General features: G+C 32.5%; 1 protein-coding gene across 2 annotated transcripts; it reads left to right on the top strand.

Annotated features, from left to right (window-relative positions):
- Positions 1 to 8,254: 8,254 nt before the first annotated feature.
- Positions 8,255 to 14,140, top strand: LOC108741440 (spondin-1). 2 transcript variants are annotated; one of them, XM_025977119.1, is made up of 14 exons: positions 8,255 to 8,281; positions 8,349 to 8,541; positions 9,577 to 9,776; positions 9,849 to 10,037; positions 10,497 to 10,703; positions 10,766 to 11,020; positions 11,072 to 11,424; positions 11,480 to 11,720; positions 11,772 to 12,024; positions 12,414 to 12,587; positions 12,668 to 12,772; positions 12,869 to 12,999; positions 13,108 to 13,204; positions 13,261 to 14,140. In XM_025977119.1, the coding sequence occupies exons 1-14, from the start codon at positions 8,270 to 8,272 to the stop codon at positions 13,482 to 13,484; spliced, it is 2,634 nt and encodes an 877-aa protein (XP_025832904.1). In that variant the 5' UTR covers positions 8,255 to 8,269; the 3' UTR covers positions 13,485 to 14,140. The 2 variants fall into 2 exon arrangements, with proteins under 2 accessions (XP_025832904.1, XP_025832905.1); XM_025977120.1 differs by lacking the exons at positions 12,414 to 12,587; positions 12,668 to 12,772.
- Positions 14,141 to 14,224: the final 84 nt, after the last annotated feature.

The following is a 14,224-nucleotide window of genomic DNA, read 5'->3' as shown; positions in this document are numbered from 1 at the left end:
TCGTCTTCACCTCCACAACTAGTAAAACTAAATTTCATAACCATCATAAGATCGTCAGTCCCAAAACCTGCTACCCCCTACTCCTGTTTCTACTTCGAATATGCCTCTAACCAGCTCTTGCCTGTGAAGATGTCCTACCAATCTATCTCTCCTATTTCTTATTGACTTCCATAGAGTCCCCTGCTCTCCTATTCTTTCTAATGCCTCCTCATTTCTTCTAACCTTTTCTTTTCCGCCGAGTCCACCAACCATGTTTCGCACCCGTATAACTTCGCGCTCGAGACTTTCAGCTTTAACAATCTCTTTCGAATTTCTAAATTAACTGTTTGATAGCATAGAAGTGACTTCTTTTTGTTGAAGGCGACTCGGCCCTGTACTATACTCTGTCTTATATCTCTTCCAGGAAGAAAAAAATATAGGATTTCTAAAGACTTACTAAAAAATTGGCAAATAAGACCTCTACGTTTACTAATAATAGGTAACGTATTGTTCGAGTTCGATAATGATTTTTCATCAAGTAGACGTCGCCGTTTTATGATTTGCTCAGTACTATTACTAACTATCACCAAAGTTTATGGAACTATTTATTGAATACATTCAATTTCCTCTAGAAATGACTACGTGAATTACGACTGCTTATTTCTGAATGTACATTCGTTCGAGAGACCCGTAACTAGAGCAGTGTTGTTATTAGAGAAGAACAGGAAATTAAAAGTGCCTGAGGAGTCCCATATTACACTGAAACGACGCTGTATTTCTCTCTTTTCTATTTACGAAGTACTTTAGTTCATTTCACTTGGCCGCAATGATTCTGCTTTTGCACCAACAAATAAATTGAAGATCAGTGTAAACAGGTTCTTCTGTTATTAGACCTTTATCTAAATAATTATACCGGATCACCCTCGATGATGAAACGTAGTTTGTAAACTTTTTCGAAGTAATCTTCAACAGAAAGTGAATTAAAATTTATTACGTGATTCTCTAATTTTGTGATAACCGATAATATATGGTGACATAGAGGTCTCCCAAATTAAATACAGTAACGTAATGTTGTAATGACATCAAACGAAAACGATAATAAAATGATATAACTGAAACACAATGGTTTCATATACCTAAAAGCCACAAAATCTGAAGCCTACAGTTGTGACATAATGAACAAATTGTTATAAGCGGAGTCACTATAAACGAAATTCACAATGCTACTCAAGTACCTACGTACATTTTCCTTTTTATTTGTAAAACTCATTGAAGTTAACAAAGTCGTTAACACCAATTATGTGAAAAAATGAATCTCTTGACTGAGATATATATAATTAGAAGTTCATTTAAGGGAAAGAAAGTGATTCCATCGAGAAAATGTTTCTGTCTAATATCCGCCCCCAAAGGAATAAAACAAAAATGAGACGTTTGGAGGAAGCATCCAAATCAATTTCGTTTCTATCTACGGATTCGATAGGATACAATCGAAGGAATAATAACACCCCGTCAGATGCAAGGGAAATTGAATTTTAAATTTTTTCATTTTATTTCTCAAAGAAAAGCTATACACGTATAATATTGCAGAATGCATGTACAATGTACATACTAGGTACAGCCTAGAGATTATTATCAACGAACGCAATACAATAATAATGTGTGAGATTTATAATAAACATAAATATTTTTAAGTTTTAAATCGTCAAACTTAAGAAAATTCTTGTTTTGTTGCTATACCCTTCACCAAAATTCGCTGTAAATAATTCATTATCATCATCACATGTTGGACATACATCTCCACTCTTTTTTATCCTCAGCTAATCTTCGGATTTCCCTAAAACTAAAACATCCCACCTCCTTAACTAATTGCGAACAGTAACCTAATGTAGGTTTTTCTCTTAACTCCTGTTACTACCTCTAATATGTCTCTAAGTAGCTCTTCATGCCTGAGACGGTGTCCTACCAACCTATCTCGCCTATTTTTTATTAACATCCTTTTCTATCTACAGTATATCTACACTATAACACCACATTTCGAACGCTTCTAACTTTTTACAGCGTCGTTCTCTAGACATACACCTTTAAAAATCTTTTTCGAATCTCTAAATTAACCGATCGTTAATATAAAAATGACTTCAAATTTTCTAACTTCCCTGCTTGCAGTATGATGAAACGCAGAAAAAGTATACTTGACTGCTGATAGGTTAAACGATATTTGGGAGTTATTCAAGTGTTAAGTAAATAAACGTAAGGGAAATAATAATTAATAGCTTTAAATAATTTAACTCACAGTTTAATTTTTTGTCCGCGAACTATGTATGTAAGTACATTATCAGTTCTATCCAAGGAAGGATTCAAAGAATAACGTCCCAACAAACAACAAAAAAGAAAGGAAATTGAATCTTAAAATTCTCATTTCATCACTCGAAGAGACGCTTTGTATAATATTGTAGGATACGTATGATATTATGGCTTATCATCAGCGCATAGTGATAAAGATGCGCGGGATTTTTAATAACAGACGCCGGGAAAGACGTCAGGTTCGTGAAACGCATTCAGTTCTGCACGATCCGTTCGAATGGGCGATTCGAAGTTTACGGAATCGAAACAAATGCGATGGAACTTGTTTCGTAGTAAAAGTTATTGTGCAATTTTAATAAGTTCCCTTGTTGGAAAATAATCTGTGTTGAAGTTCAACGAATCCAATATAAGCTGCACATATTTACANAATTACAATCGTAACTTTTAATATGTGCTGTTGTTCTGGACTTGCTGATACATAAATTATCTTCGTTTCAACAAGAAATATGTTCCAACAAAGCTTTGATTCTCTGCAGGTGACGTTTGAAGGTTTATGGTCAAGAAACACCCACCCCAAAGATTTCCCGGAAGATAAATGGAGTACTAAATTCAGCGACGTGATAGGTGCATCTCACAGTGTGGATTATTCTTTTTGGAATTACGGCGAGCTTGCAAATGACGGATTAAGACAACTCGCGGAAAATGGTAACACACGCGAACTCGAAAAAGAATTAAAAGACAATGTAAATTAAGTACATGAATTTATTTGAATCGTCCCCATTATTTTATAACAATTAAATTTCAGAGCAGACACATTCGGACGATAATAAAAGCAAGAGGAATCAGTTATCCAAACATTACTGGAAAAACATTTGCTGTTTTTCGAGTGGACAACATACATCATCTTATCTCGTTGGTGTCAATGATATTCCCGTCTCCCGACTGGTTTGTTGGTGTCTCGAATTTGGAACTTTGTTTAAGAAATTGTTCATGGATAGAATCTAAAGTGCTAAATTTGTATCCCGTTGATGCTGGTATTGATGATGGAGTAACATATATGGTGCGTACTTCTCAATACAGATTGACCAACATAAATGACCTGAACATTTAGGATCGCGACAGTCCGTCCAATCCTCCTTTACCTATTCGCCAGCTGAAGTCCAACAGCCCTAATTTCCGGGAATCCCCGTTTTATGATGAATCTGGGGAACCAATAAAACCATTTGCAAGAATTTACTTATCGAGGCAGCGATTGTACGAAAAGAACTGCGATTTTGACGAAAATGTAGAATCCTCAAAGCCGAATTGTGAACTAGGACCGTGGGGAGAATGGAGCTCGTGCTCAGTTACATGTGGAAAAGGTGTCCAATATAAACAAAGGTCTCTTTTGAGTAACAATCCCGAAGAATGTACTGCGGATTTGACTATGAGACGAGTTTGTTGGGGAATGGAAGAAAATTGCAGGTATAATAATTGTCAAGTACATTACCAGGAAAATGCCCATCTGTGTTTACTTTAGGGAATCATTTTCGTCCACATTAAGAGAAGAAACATCGGTGGACCCACTTTGTGAATTAACCGAATGGGGAAATTGGTCGAGTTGTAGCGAAACGTGTGGCACTGGGACAAAAACTAGAAGCAGAAGATACAAAAATCGAATTGCCGCAAAACGTTGTGCAGCCAGTCAGGAATCTCCTCCAGTTTTGGAACAAAACATGGCTTGCCAAGGCGACGGAAGCGACTGTCCAACAGAATTGCCGGTAAATGTGGCAAAACAAAACTGGTAATTTACGTAATCTCATCGTTTGTAGAATTACGATGATTGTCCACGAATACCCTGGAGCTATTGGTCGCCTTGCTTAACATTTTGCGGGAAAGGGTTGAAAGTACTGTTGAAATAAATGCTTTCTCAACTGTAAGGTACTTTGTCTTCCTTATCTTAATGGTCCGAATGAACACCAGTTTAAAGATTTATGTTAAAACAATTCGCATTTGCAAGTCGCCCTAATAAATGGAAAGTTATTCTACTCAAATTAACTCTTAAAACCAAAAAAATACGTCCACTACTTACAGATGAAAGTATACTGTGCTATATTTCAACAAGAATCACTTTATTTTGACTTTAAAATTTGTAGTTAGGTATTAGATGATGTGCACCTGCAAGTAAATAATTTCTTGACGACCTTTTTAACTAACTAATTATCTAAAAATATAATCCACTAACGAAGCTGACGATTGAAAAGTAAATATTGTGTACGAAAATCAATTTCATTGAACTAATAACGGTAATGGCAGCCCAAAAACTATTTTTGCAATTCATTTATGACCGAAAAGGGCTTTAATCTGTTACATCAACTTTCAATTAACAAATTAACATAAAATTATTATAACCAGTAAAATAATTATTGGCTATATATACACGTATGTGCAAACCTAGAGTGATATTTTTATTTATGGAGGAAGTTAGTCCCACATGTAATCGGTGATTACATGTAACTATTTTTTAATTTCAATTTCATAATTGGTAACTTTCTTATTACACAACGACGAAAATTATTCTATAATTTGTTTTATCACTTATTGTAAGTGTAGACAAATATTATTGTTGATAAGTACATATACTGTAAGAAATGTCGTGTACAAATACGTAAACGTATTCAAGAAAAATATGTACATATTAACATTTCTTAAATAATAAATTACTACCTAAACATCTCCAAAAGGGTTGACTATGGTAATAGTGTCAGATAGAACTGATCTATTATTGTACGATAAGTATACATCATTAAACAATTATTATGAAAAATGAGGCTATCATTTATAGACGATTTTAACTTCTCTATGTTTTCCCATTTTTTACCAAGATAACGTAATATAGAAAACAAATTTTCCCGGTTTTATATCGAAGAGCAAAATAAAAGTAAATGTAATGGAAAACACCATTGCATAAACACTAACGTTGACACCGTTCACCGAAGTTCATATACAATATTATCTCTCAATTTTCACGGGTGCTAGAATATACGTTACTTTTCAAGCGAAAAACATCAAAGCAACGTTATCATTTCACATTCTTACACTCACTGCTTTTTACGTTTACATCAAAGAACCAAAATTATAATTCTACAGTAAATGATATTAATACCTTTTTTCAAAATCCGCACAGATGTATATCTCTCTATCAAATGCTTGCAAATTTGTGGAAACTTACCTGAAAATAAATCAAAATATTAGTTATACATAAATGCAAGGGATGTATTATTAGAGATGTGCAAAATGGTTTTTTAAAAGCATTAAATACAAAATGGATTTCCCTTTTGTATTTTAAATTTTATTTTTAATTTAAAGTAGTTTGTTTACCGTGAAAGATTAGAGCCAAAATAGGGTTGCAAATAATTTTATTGATGTAAAATCAACATCAATCATTTTATATCAAAATACTTACAACCCCATTTTGTTTCTGATCTTTTACATACTGTAATAAGAGAAAGAAATGGAATCCATAGTTTCTTTAGCTTTGGGTTCGTCTAATAAGTGAAGTTTTTCTAATCGTTTTCTGAGAATTTTAGATTGTACGCATTTATTAGTACACCACAATATCCTGTAGTTTTCAGTTTTACATAGTTGGCGTATATCAATTTGATATTGTTTTGCGGGCTGCTTTATCGTAGTTCCTTGCTAAAGGTACGATAAGTGGTGATTTGGCAAGTGCTGATATCAATTTGGAACTTCAAAATTAGATTACTTATAATATTTAGTAAAGAATCGAATTCAAATTCATAGATGCGAAAGATGATAGGATGTTTTTGAAATAGAATATCCACTATACGAAACCAGACAAATTCTATAAGTATCTTTAAGAATGAGATATTTCTGAATAAGATTATCAACAAACGCAATATGTCTGGCAGAAGATTCGCTATTCGAATACTAAATGTAAAAAGTAAAAGTAATGCAAAATGCAATTTTTTCTAAATATTATTTTAAATGAACTGCTCGATTTTAGTTCACACAGGGTTTATATGCAAAAAACCTGGATAATTTGATTTCTAAGCTAACAATAATAATGTTGAATACAAAAACAAATAATTGTGTAAAAGTCTTTTTGAACAAAGAGTTTGTTTCCATCGGATTCGATTCAAATGTGACTAAACCTTTGATAGTTTTCTTAAAATTGTTGGTTTTTATGACAGGATTGGTCCTGAAGGTTTGGGTGGCGATCGTCACCAGGACTATGTAAGTGTGGGTTATGGGATTTAAAACGGTTGAATTGCGAAATTATAGGTTTTTTAAATACAGGGCTTATGACATTTAAAACGCTTGGATTATGGGGCTATGATGTTCTAATTGCGTGGGTTGTGGGGTTTAAATTTAATGTTTTTATTGTTTAGTTGTGATGTGAAGTTTTATTGTGATTTTTTTAGTTATTGGAAGATATTTTTTTTAAAGCACTACATAGCCTGGTCCTACTTATTTTATAGTTGTTAATGTCTTTATGTTACTCACAAATCTTTAATGGTCAGTTTTGTTCAATAAAAATGTTTGTTCTAAAACGCCTCAGACCAAAAAGCTTTGAAACACCTAATCGTCCTTTTTGATGTCAATTCAGAGGAAACTAATTATAGAAACAAATATTATCTATTGTAGGACAATACTAAAATAACAGTCTAATTATCAATTTTAGATAAGACACTCATGAGTCAAAAATCTTACCTAAGCCAGAACTGAAATGTCTACGTTTATGTCTCCCAAAGTCACTCAGTTTTTTTTTAAATATCTACATTCTAAGTGCATGAAATTTAAAAATTAGAAAAACCAAATAATCCGTAATAACTACCGATTGCAACACTAAATTACTCTCCACTTATTAACCACGCTTTCAAGTAATAACACAAAATTGTACTTTTATTGCGATCATAACACGGCAAGGATCGAATAGAATGATTAATACTTATAGTTGTTTCCATCATGTCTACCACCCCACCAAATATCTACACGACGAATTCTTCCTAAACATCATTCTGTTTTGTTCTTCTAACAATTGCAGAAATGTGTGCTCGCGTATAAAATGACTAATAACTAAGACATGCAACCCAAGAAAATAAATAGAATAAAATAGTGAAATTTAATGTTAGGTCAATACTAAGCGAAATACTTTTAAAACTAATATGAAATACTTCATTAAATTTTGACTGCTAAGAAATTTTGCCATGGTCGTGAAAACTTTTTATTTAATAAATTTCAGAAAAGTAAATAAAAATATTGACGCTATTTCTATGTCAAGACTTGGCTTAATTGCGTATTTTAGATCAAGGTTCATTTAACTAAACTTGATTGTATTTTTCGTTTCTGACCTTAGATAAGATATTCTCACCATCTCACGAAGTTTTAATTACCATTATTTAGAAGCTAATATTGTAATTAATTTAGAAGAGACTTGGTCAAAATTCAAAATTCTCGAAGAAATTTACTGCTTTCGATTAAATTTTCATGTCCTGGAATTCTTCCAAATCTGTGCCACTACTCCAGAGAACTAGTCTCAAGAATGTTTTATGGTTGGAAAAGTTACTACCTGACTTTACCGTAGATATATGAACCGTTGCAATGATACAGCAGAAGATACATTTTTCTCAAATACTCCATAAACTTTTATGTGAAAACTCGTTTAATAAAATGTCACAAAAACAGTCGTTTTCATGAAATATTTCGTAATTCTTTAACCAAGGGTTGATATGATACTGAAATATGACCCCCATATTTGATTTTTCATCATACTTATTATAAAAATAATATTTCTGATAAGTAAACAAACAATGTATTTTTTATAAAAAATTATCAATATTGTTTTCACACTTCCATGAATAATACGACGTCCAGCTAATAACAAAGACCTTGTCTGGGATAACATAAAATGCTAATGATTACATTCAAGTTCGTTCATTACCATTTTCAAGAAGTTGTTGTTTATGATTAAAAGGATACTTACAAAATGCAATTAATAGTAACTATTGAATAAAAAATAGACATAATATAAACAATTCTAGAATTAATTTTGGTCTATTTAACAGGATTATTATAGTGGCATGATCTTCAGGATTTCGATCACTCTATTACTGACATGGTTTTTTATCCAAGTTCATTCTCTCCAATGCAACAAAAAACCCGAGGGAGTTGTTCCCTTCTGGTCCAACCCCCATAACAAAGTTCATTTGGAAATTTTAGGAAATCCAGAAGGATACATGCCTAAAGAAAGATATACTGGTAAGTGTTGTAAATAGCAGGAATTTAGAATTAGTTTTCGAATCATATAAATCACCAATAATTGAAATTAAGGATTATTCGTAGTACAAAAATAAAACTAAATTATTATGACAACGCAAAAATTACAAATTTCGATTTTAAGTGACTGAATTTGTTGCAAATAGGAGAATTTATTAGGTAACTTGTAATAATCTCAATTTTGACATGTTTTTTCAAACATTATTTCAAGTTTCTTAATTATTACAATTAAATTTGCAATATCAACTAAAATACCTAGTAAATTTATTTCTGCTGGGATTTTACTTTTTACAAATTCGTGTCCAACGGTATAGTGGGATAAATTGTAAATATCGCTTTAATATTTAAGTAAATTTTTCATTTTCATTTTCTCCGTGTACTATTTGAACCTATTTAATTAAAACATTTTTTATTGGGAATACGGAAATATTTTTATTGATATTGGGGGTAACTTAACAGAGAATATCTAAGCCAATAGAAGAGGTACAAATTAATTTTTTGTGAGCCTTGTTTTTTTTAAATTTGCTAGAAGTCAAACAAACAATTTCAAAAAAATACCTATCGACTGCAGGTTAGATTTGATTAAATCGTGGATATATTACAGTCTGCTCGACTAGCAAACAAAGCTATCGATTTTATTCTTAACGAGTTTCCCCTTCGATTCATTTAATCACTTGCTGCAAAATATACAACTCGAGAAAAAGCTATTAGCGAAGGCGAAAACAACTGATTGTCCTTTGATATTATACAATAAATGGATTCGCTGAATAAAAAACGGTCGTTACAACTCGAAAATTGTGTTAATTTACGTTAGATTAAAATTTTAGTTGATTGAAGAGATTTTTTAATCAAATCAAATAATGTTATTTTAATACTATTATATTTTTCTTCACGGATAATTGAATTTTTGAAATCTGAAATATCTCAAAATGAAGATACGTAATCATTAAAAATGAAAACATATTAACAAAATATTAATAACACTTCAAAACACAACCGTTTTGGTTTGTGTTTTAGTAAAGTTAGTGGCTCAAGCACAGCCGTTTACCGAATTCCTCCTAACAGTGGAAAATGAAAATGGGGAAGTGACATTCCCAGATGCAACATCTTCCTCGGTGGGAAAATTGGATCTTGGAGATGACGTACTGTTAAAATTCAGCGACAAATGTCCCAACGCTATCATGCAAACAAATGATTTGCCGAAAACGGAAGTGAAGGTATAAAAAAATGCATCGAATGTATGAGTGGATAATGACATAATAAAATAATAATTGTTATTATTATCCAAGGTGTACTGGATAGCGCCTGAACCACAAAGTGGATGCGTTTATTTTAAGGCAACAGTTGTTGAATCTCCGAGGGTATGGTACAGTGAAGAAGGACCTTTAACTATAAAAATATGTGAAGCCACCGATGATGGGGAATCTTTACCCTCAATTCTCGAGCGATGTTGTGCGTGTCCAGAAGCTAAATATGAGGTAAAAGGGAGAAAAAAAAATTTATAAGTGGTCATAACAGGGTTCGGCAATAGTAACTGTAGTTGGTAGAATTCGTCAAAACGTTTTGTTTGAAAGTAGCAGGGAGGATACGCTACAAATAAATTTGAAACTAAATATTTTAGAAATGGGGAAATGGGGCTTCTAAATGAAAAGTATTCATGAAATATTTAGGAACTTATTTTGTAAGAACTATCTAGCATCTGTAAAAACTTTGAAACTCCGACAGAAGAATAGACATAATGAGTTCCATTTTTGGCTACAGAATACTGAAAATGCCAGTTTACTGTCTGCTCCTGGACGTTTTTTTATTTGTTTTAAAGATATTTCTAAATTACAATCGTAACTTTTAATATGTGCTGTTGTTCTGGACTTGCTGATACATAAATTATCTTCGTTTCAACAAGAAATATGTTCCAACAAAGCTTTGATTCTCTGCAGGTGACGTTTGAAGGTTTATGGTCAAGAAACACCCACCCCAAAGATTTCCCGGAAGATAAATGGAGTACTAAATTCAGCGACGTGATAGGTGCATCTCACAGTGTGGATTATTCTTTTTGGAATTACGGCGAGCTTGCAAATGACGGATTAAGACAACTCGCGGAAAATGGTAACACACGCGAACTCGAAAAAGAATTAAAAGACAATGTAAATTAAGTACATGAATTTATTTGAATCGTCCCCATTATTTTATAACAATTAAATTTCAGAGCAGACACATTCGGACGATAATAAAAGCAAGAGGAATCAGTTATCCAAACATTACTGGAAAAACATTTGCTGTTTTTCGAGTGGACAACATACATCATCTTATCTCGTTGGTGTCAATGATATTCCCGTCTCCCGACTGGTTTGTTGGTGTCTCGAATTTGGAACTTTGTTTAAGAAATTGTTCATGGATAGAATCTAAAGTGCTAAATTTGTATCCCGTTGATGCTGGTATTGATGATGGAGTAACATATATGGTGCGTACTTCTCAATACAGATTGACCAACATAAATGACCTGAACATTTAGGATCGCGACAGTCCGTCCAATCCTCCTTTACCTATTCGCCAGCTGAAGTCCAACAGCCCTAATTTCCGGGAATCCCCGTTTTATGATGAATCTGGGGAACCAATAAAACCATTTGCAAGAATTTACTTATCGAGGCAGCGATTGTACGAAAAGAACTGCGATTTTGACGAAAATGTAGAATCCTCAAAGCCGAATTGTGAACTAGGACCGTGGGGAGAATGGAGCTCGTGCTCAGTCACATGTGGAAAAGGTGTCCAATATAAACAAAGGTCCCTTTTGAGTAACAATCCCGAAGAATGTACTGCGGATTTGACTATGAGACGAGTTTGTTGGGGAATGGAAGAAAATTGCAGGTATAATAATTGTCAAGTACATTACCAGGAAAATGCCCATCTGTGTTTACTTTAGGGAATCATTTTCGTCCACGTTAAGAGAAGAAACATCGGTGGACCCACTTTGCGAATTAACCGAATGGGGAAATTGGTCGAGTTGTAGCGAAACGTGTGGCACTGGGACAAAAACTAGAAGCAGAAGATACAAAAATCGAATTGCCGCTAAACGTTGTGCAGCCAGTCAGGAATCTCCTCCAGTTTTGGAACAAAACATGGCTTGCCAAGGCGACGGAAGCGACTGTCCAACAGAATTGCCGGTAAATGTGGCAAAACAAAACTGGTAATTTACGTAATATCATCGTTTGTAGAATTACGATGATTGTCCACGAATACCCTGGAGCTATTGGTCGCCTTGCTTAACATTTTGCGGAAAAGGATTGAAAGTACGACACCGAATTTTCGATTCAAGTTCGATGAACAGAATGAATCCAATCAATAGCTTGGAAAGGGATGAAGAAGGAAGTGAGACAGAAGACGAATGTGCTAATATCAAAAAAGTGGAAACCGTAGAATGTATCCATGAAGAAAGACCAATTTGTGAAACAACTTCTCAAGAACCAAGTAAGTCTAAACTTTTTACATGTTTTTGAATATAAATCGGTTGTTCTCTGGAAAATTATTTAGCAAAGATGAGACCATAGTAAAACTTGATCTATTAAATATTCACAAAAAACAGTACTACAATCTACAAATTAAATTAAAACGTAATATCTTAAAAATTTCTTTTCCCAAGATTTATCATAACTTTATCCGCAAGCCTGTAGGTTTCTATGACTTTTAGATTACCGTCCAGTTTATTACAACTGCTTGGTAAAATTAAAAACGTTCCTATCAATTAAAAGTTAGTTTTTAAAAATATTGTTTAAAATTTCAGTAACAATTGGTAAGTATGTAAATTGTTATTCCAAATGTACGAGCCTTTTTCAATTATTTACTTTTATAAAATAAAGGGTTTATTTGCAACATGCCCAAAGACGAAGGCCCTTGCAAAAGTAACACTGCTAGATGGTACTTCGATTCGATAACAGAAAAATGCGAAATCTTCCGATATAGCGGATGCCAAGGAAACGAAAACAATTTTGTTTCTCAGCAAGAATGCGAAAAAGTTTGCGGAGATTATCAAAGTAAATTTTTTAAACAACAGACAATCGCTAATTTTGTACTAAACTTGTGTCTTTTTTTTAACGCACGCTGCTTTTTTAAGAGGAACTGGTTTATAACAGAACAAATAAAAAATTGCAACTTGGAGCAAGTGTATCAAGCGTTTTGTCCTACGGTATGCTGCTTCAAAATGACGCTGCAATTTATGGTATCAACATTGACACTATACTGTATTTTTTGTACCACATTAATTTATTCACTAGATATTGACCTTAAAGTTTTAAGCAAAAAAAACTTTTTTCAGCGCCTATCATTTCTTCGGAATCGTATACTGTCCCTCAGGATTGTGAGGTCACTCCTTGGTCAAAATGGACCGAATGCAGAACTGATGCTTCATGTGGTGAAGGAATAAAAATGAAATTCAGAAACATTAAGGTAATTTTAAATATTTTATAATAAAAGTGCGAGTATGATTCATTGTTAACTATCATTTCATTAACCCTTAATTTTGACACGCTGTTATCAAAATATAATTATTTTTAGAAATATCCCTCAGAAGGTGGAAAACAATGCGGTGATTTAGTAAAGACAAAAGAATGTAGAATCAGATGTTCAAATGACAAACAAAAACGTAACAAAGGTATAAATACAGTTATCAATAAATTTCCAAAAAATCGTTAAATACAATTAATTTAGGAAGCAAAAATGAGAACGCAGCATCGAAAGAACAAGAATTTGCAAAAAGAAACCTTTGTGAAATGTCCAAATGGTCCGCTTGGTCACCATGTACCCAAAGTTGTGGCTCTTCCGCTGTACAGCAAAGAACCAGGGTAATAATTAGAAGAAACGTAGCTTACGGACTTCCTTGTTCAGAAAGGGTGGAGGAAAGGAGTTGTAATTTATTACCGTGCAATGATTAAGAAAGGAATTCAACTTGAGTAAAAAGAGCAAAAAAAATTACGATTAGTTTTTCGCTCAATTGTATATCACATATTTAACGCACTAACATAGTTTTCAAATATAAATGCAAAAAAGTGATAATCAAAAATCACAATGTTGTAATAATTTAATTATGCACTTCAAAAAAATATTAATTTTTTAGTCACTCAAAACTATCTAAACAAATAAAATAGTTGAAACAGTTTGGTGAATTACCCTGAACTGAGTAGTCTCCGACTTTACTACAGTTAAATTTAATTTATCTCCAAAATTTTATATTGAAAGTCACGCTGATTTATAAATAAAAAAAAAACATTTTATTTTTATAATGAAATTTAATTGAATGAATATTAATTTACAATTGATTGATTTGACCCTTACTTAATGAAAAATCCATAGTAAATAAATGGGAAAACAATTTAAATATTATTAGTAAAACTAGCTTATATTAAATATACCAATGACAAAATTTACAATAAAGAATTGAGTATCATTAATCAAATAGGAGTCAATAATAGTTAATGAAAAATCTGGAGTTTATATATGTTGCTTATATAGGTCAAACGGAAAGAAACATTAATATACGTTTAAATGAACACAAAAACAATTTTTCAAAAATAAAAAAGATTCCACTTAAGTTTTACTGAAGTTGTTTTCTTACTTATTTATATTTATATTTATGTACAACTAAAATATTGAAAAACAATAATTTGGACTAAAT

This window comes from Agrilus planipennis, unplaced genomic scaffold (genome assembly GCF_000699045.2).
Source record: "Agrilus planipennis isolate EAB-ADULT unplaced genomic scaffold, Apla_2.0 scaffold275, whole genome shotgun sequence".
Taxonomy (NCBI): Eukaryota; Metazoa; Arthropoda; class Insecta; order Coleoptera; family Buprestidae; genus Agrilus; species Agrilus planipennis.
This window is presented reverse-complemented; position numbering and strand designations above follow the sequence as displayed.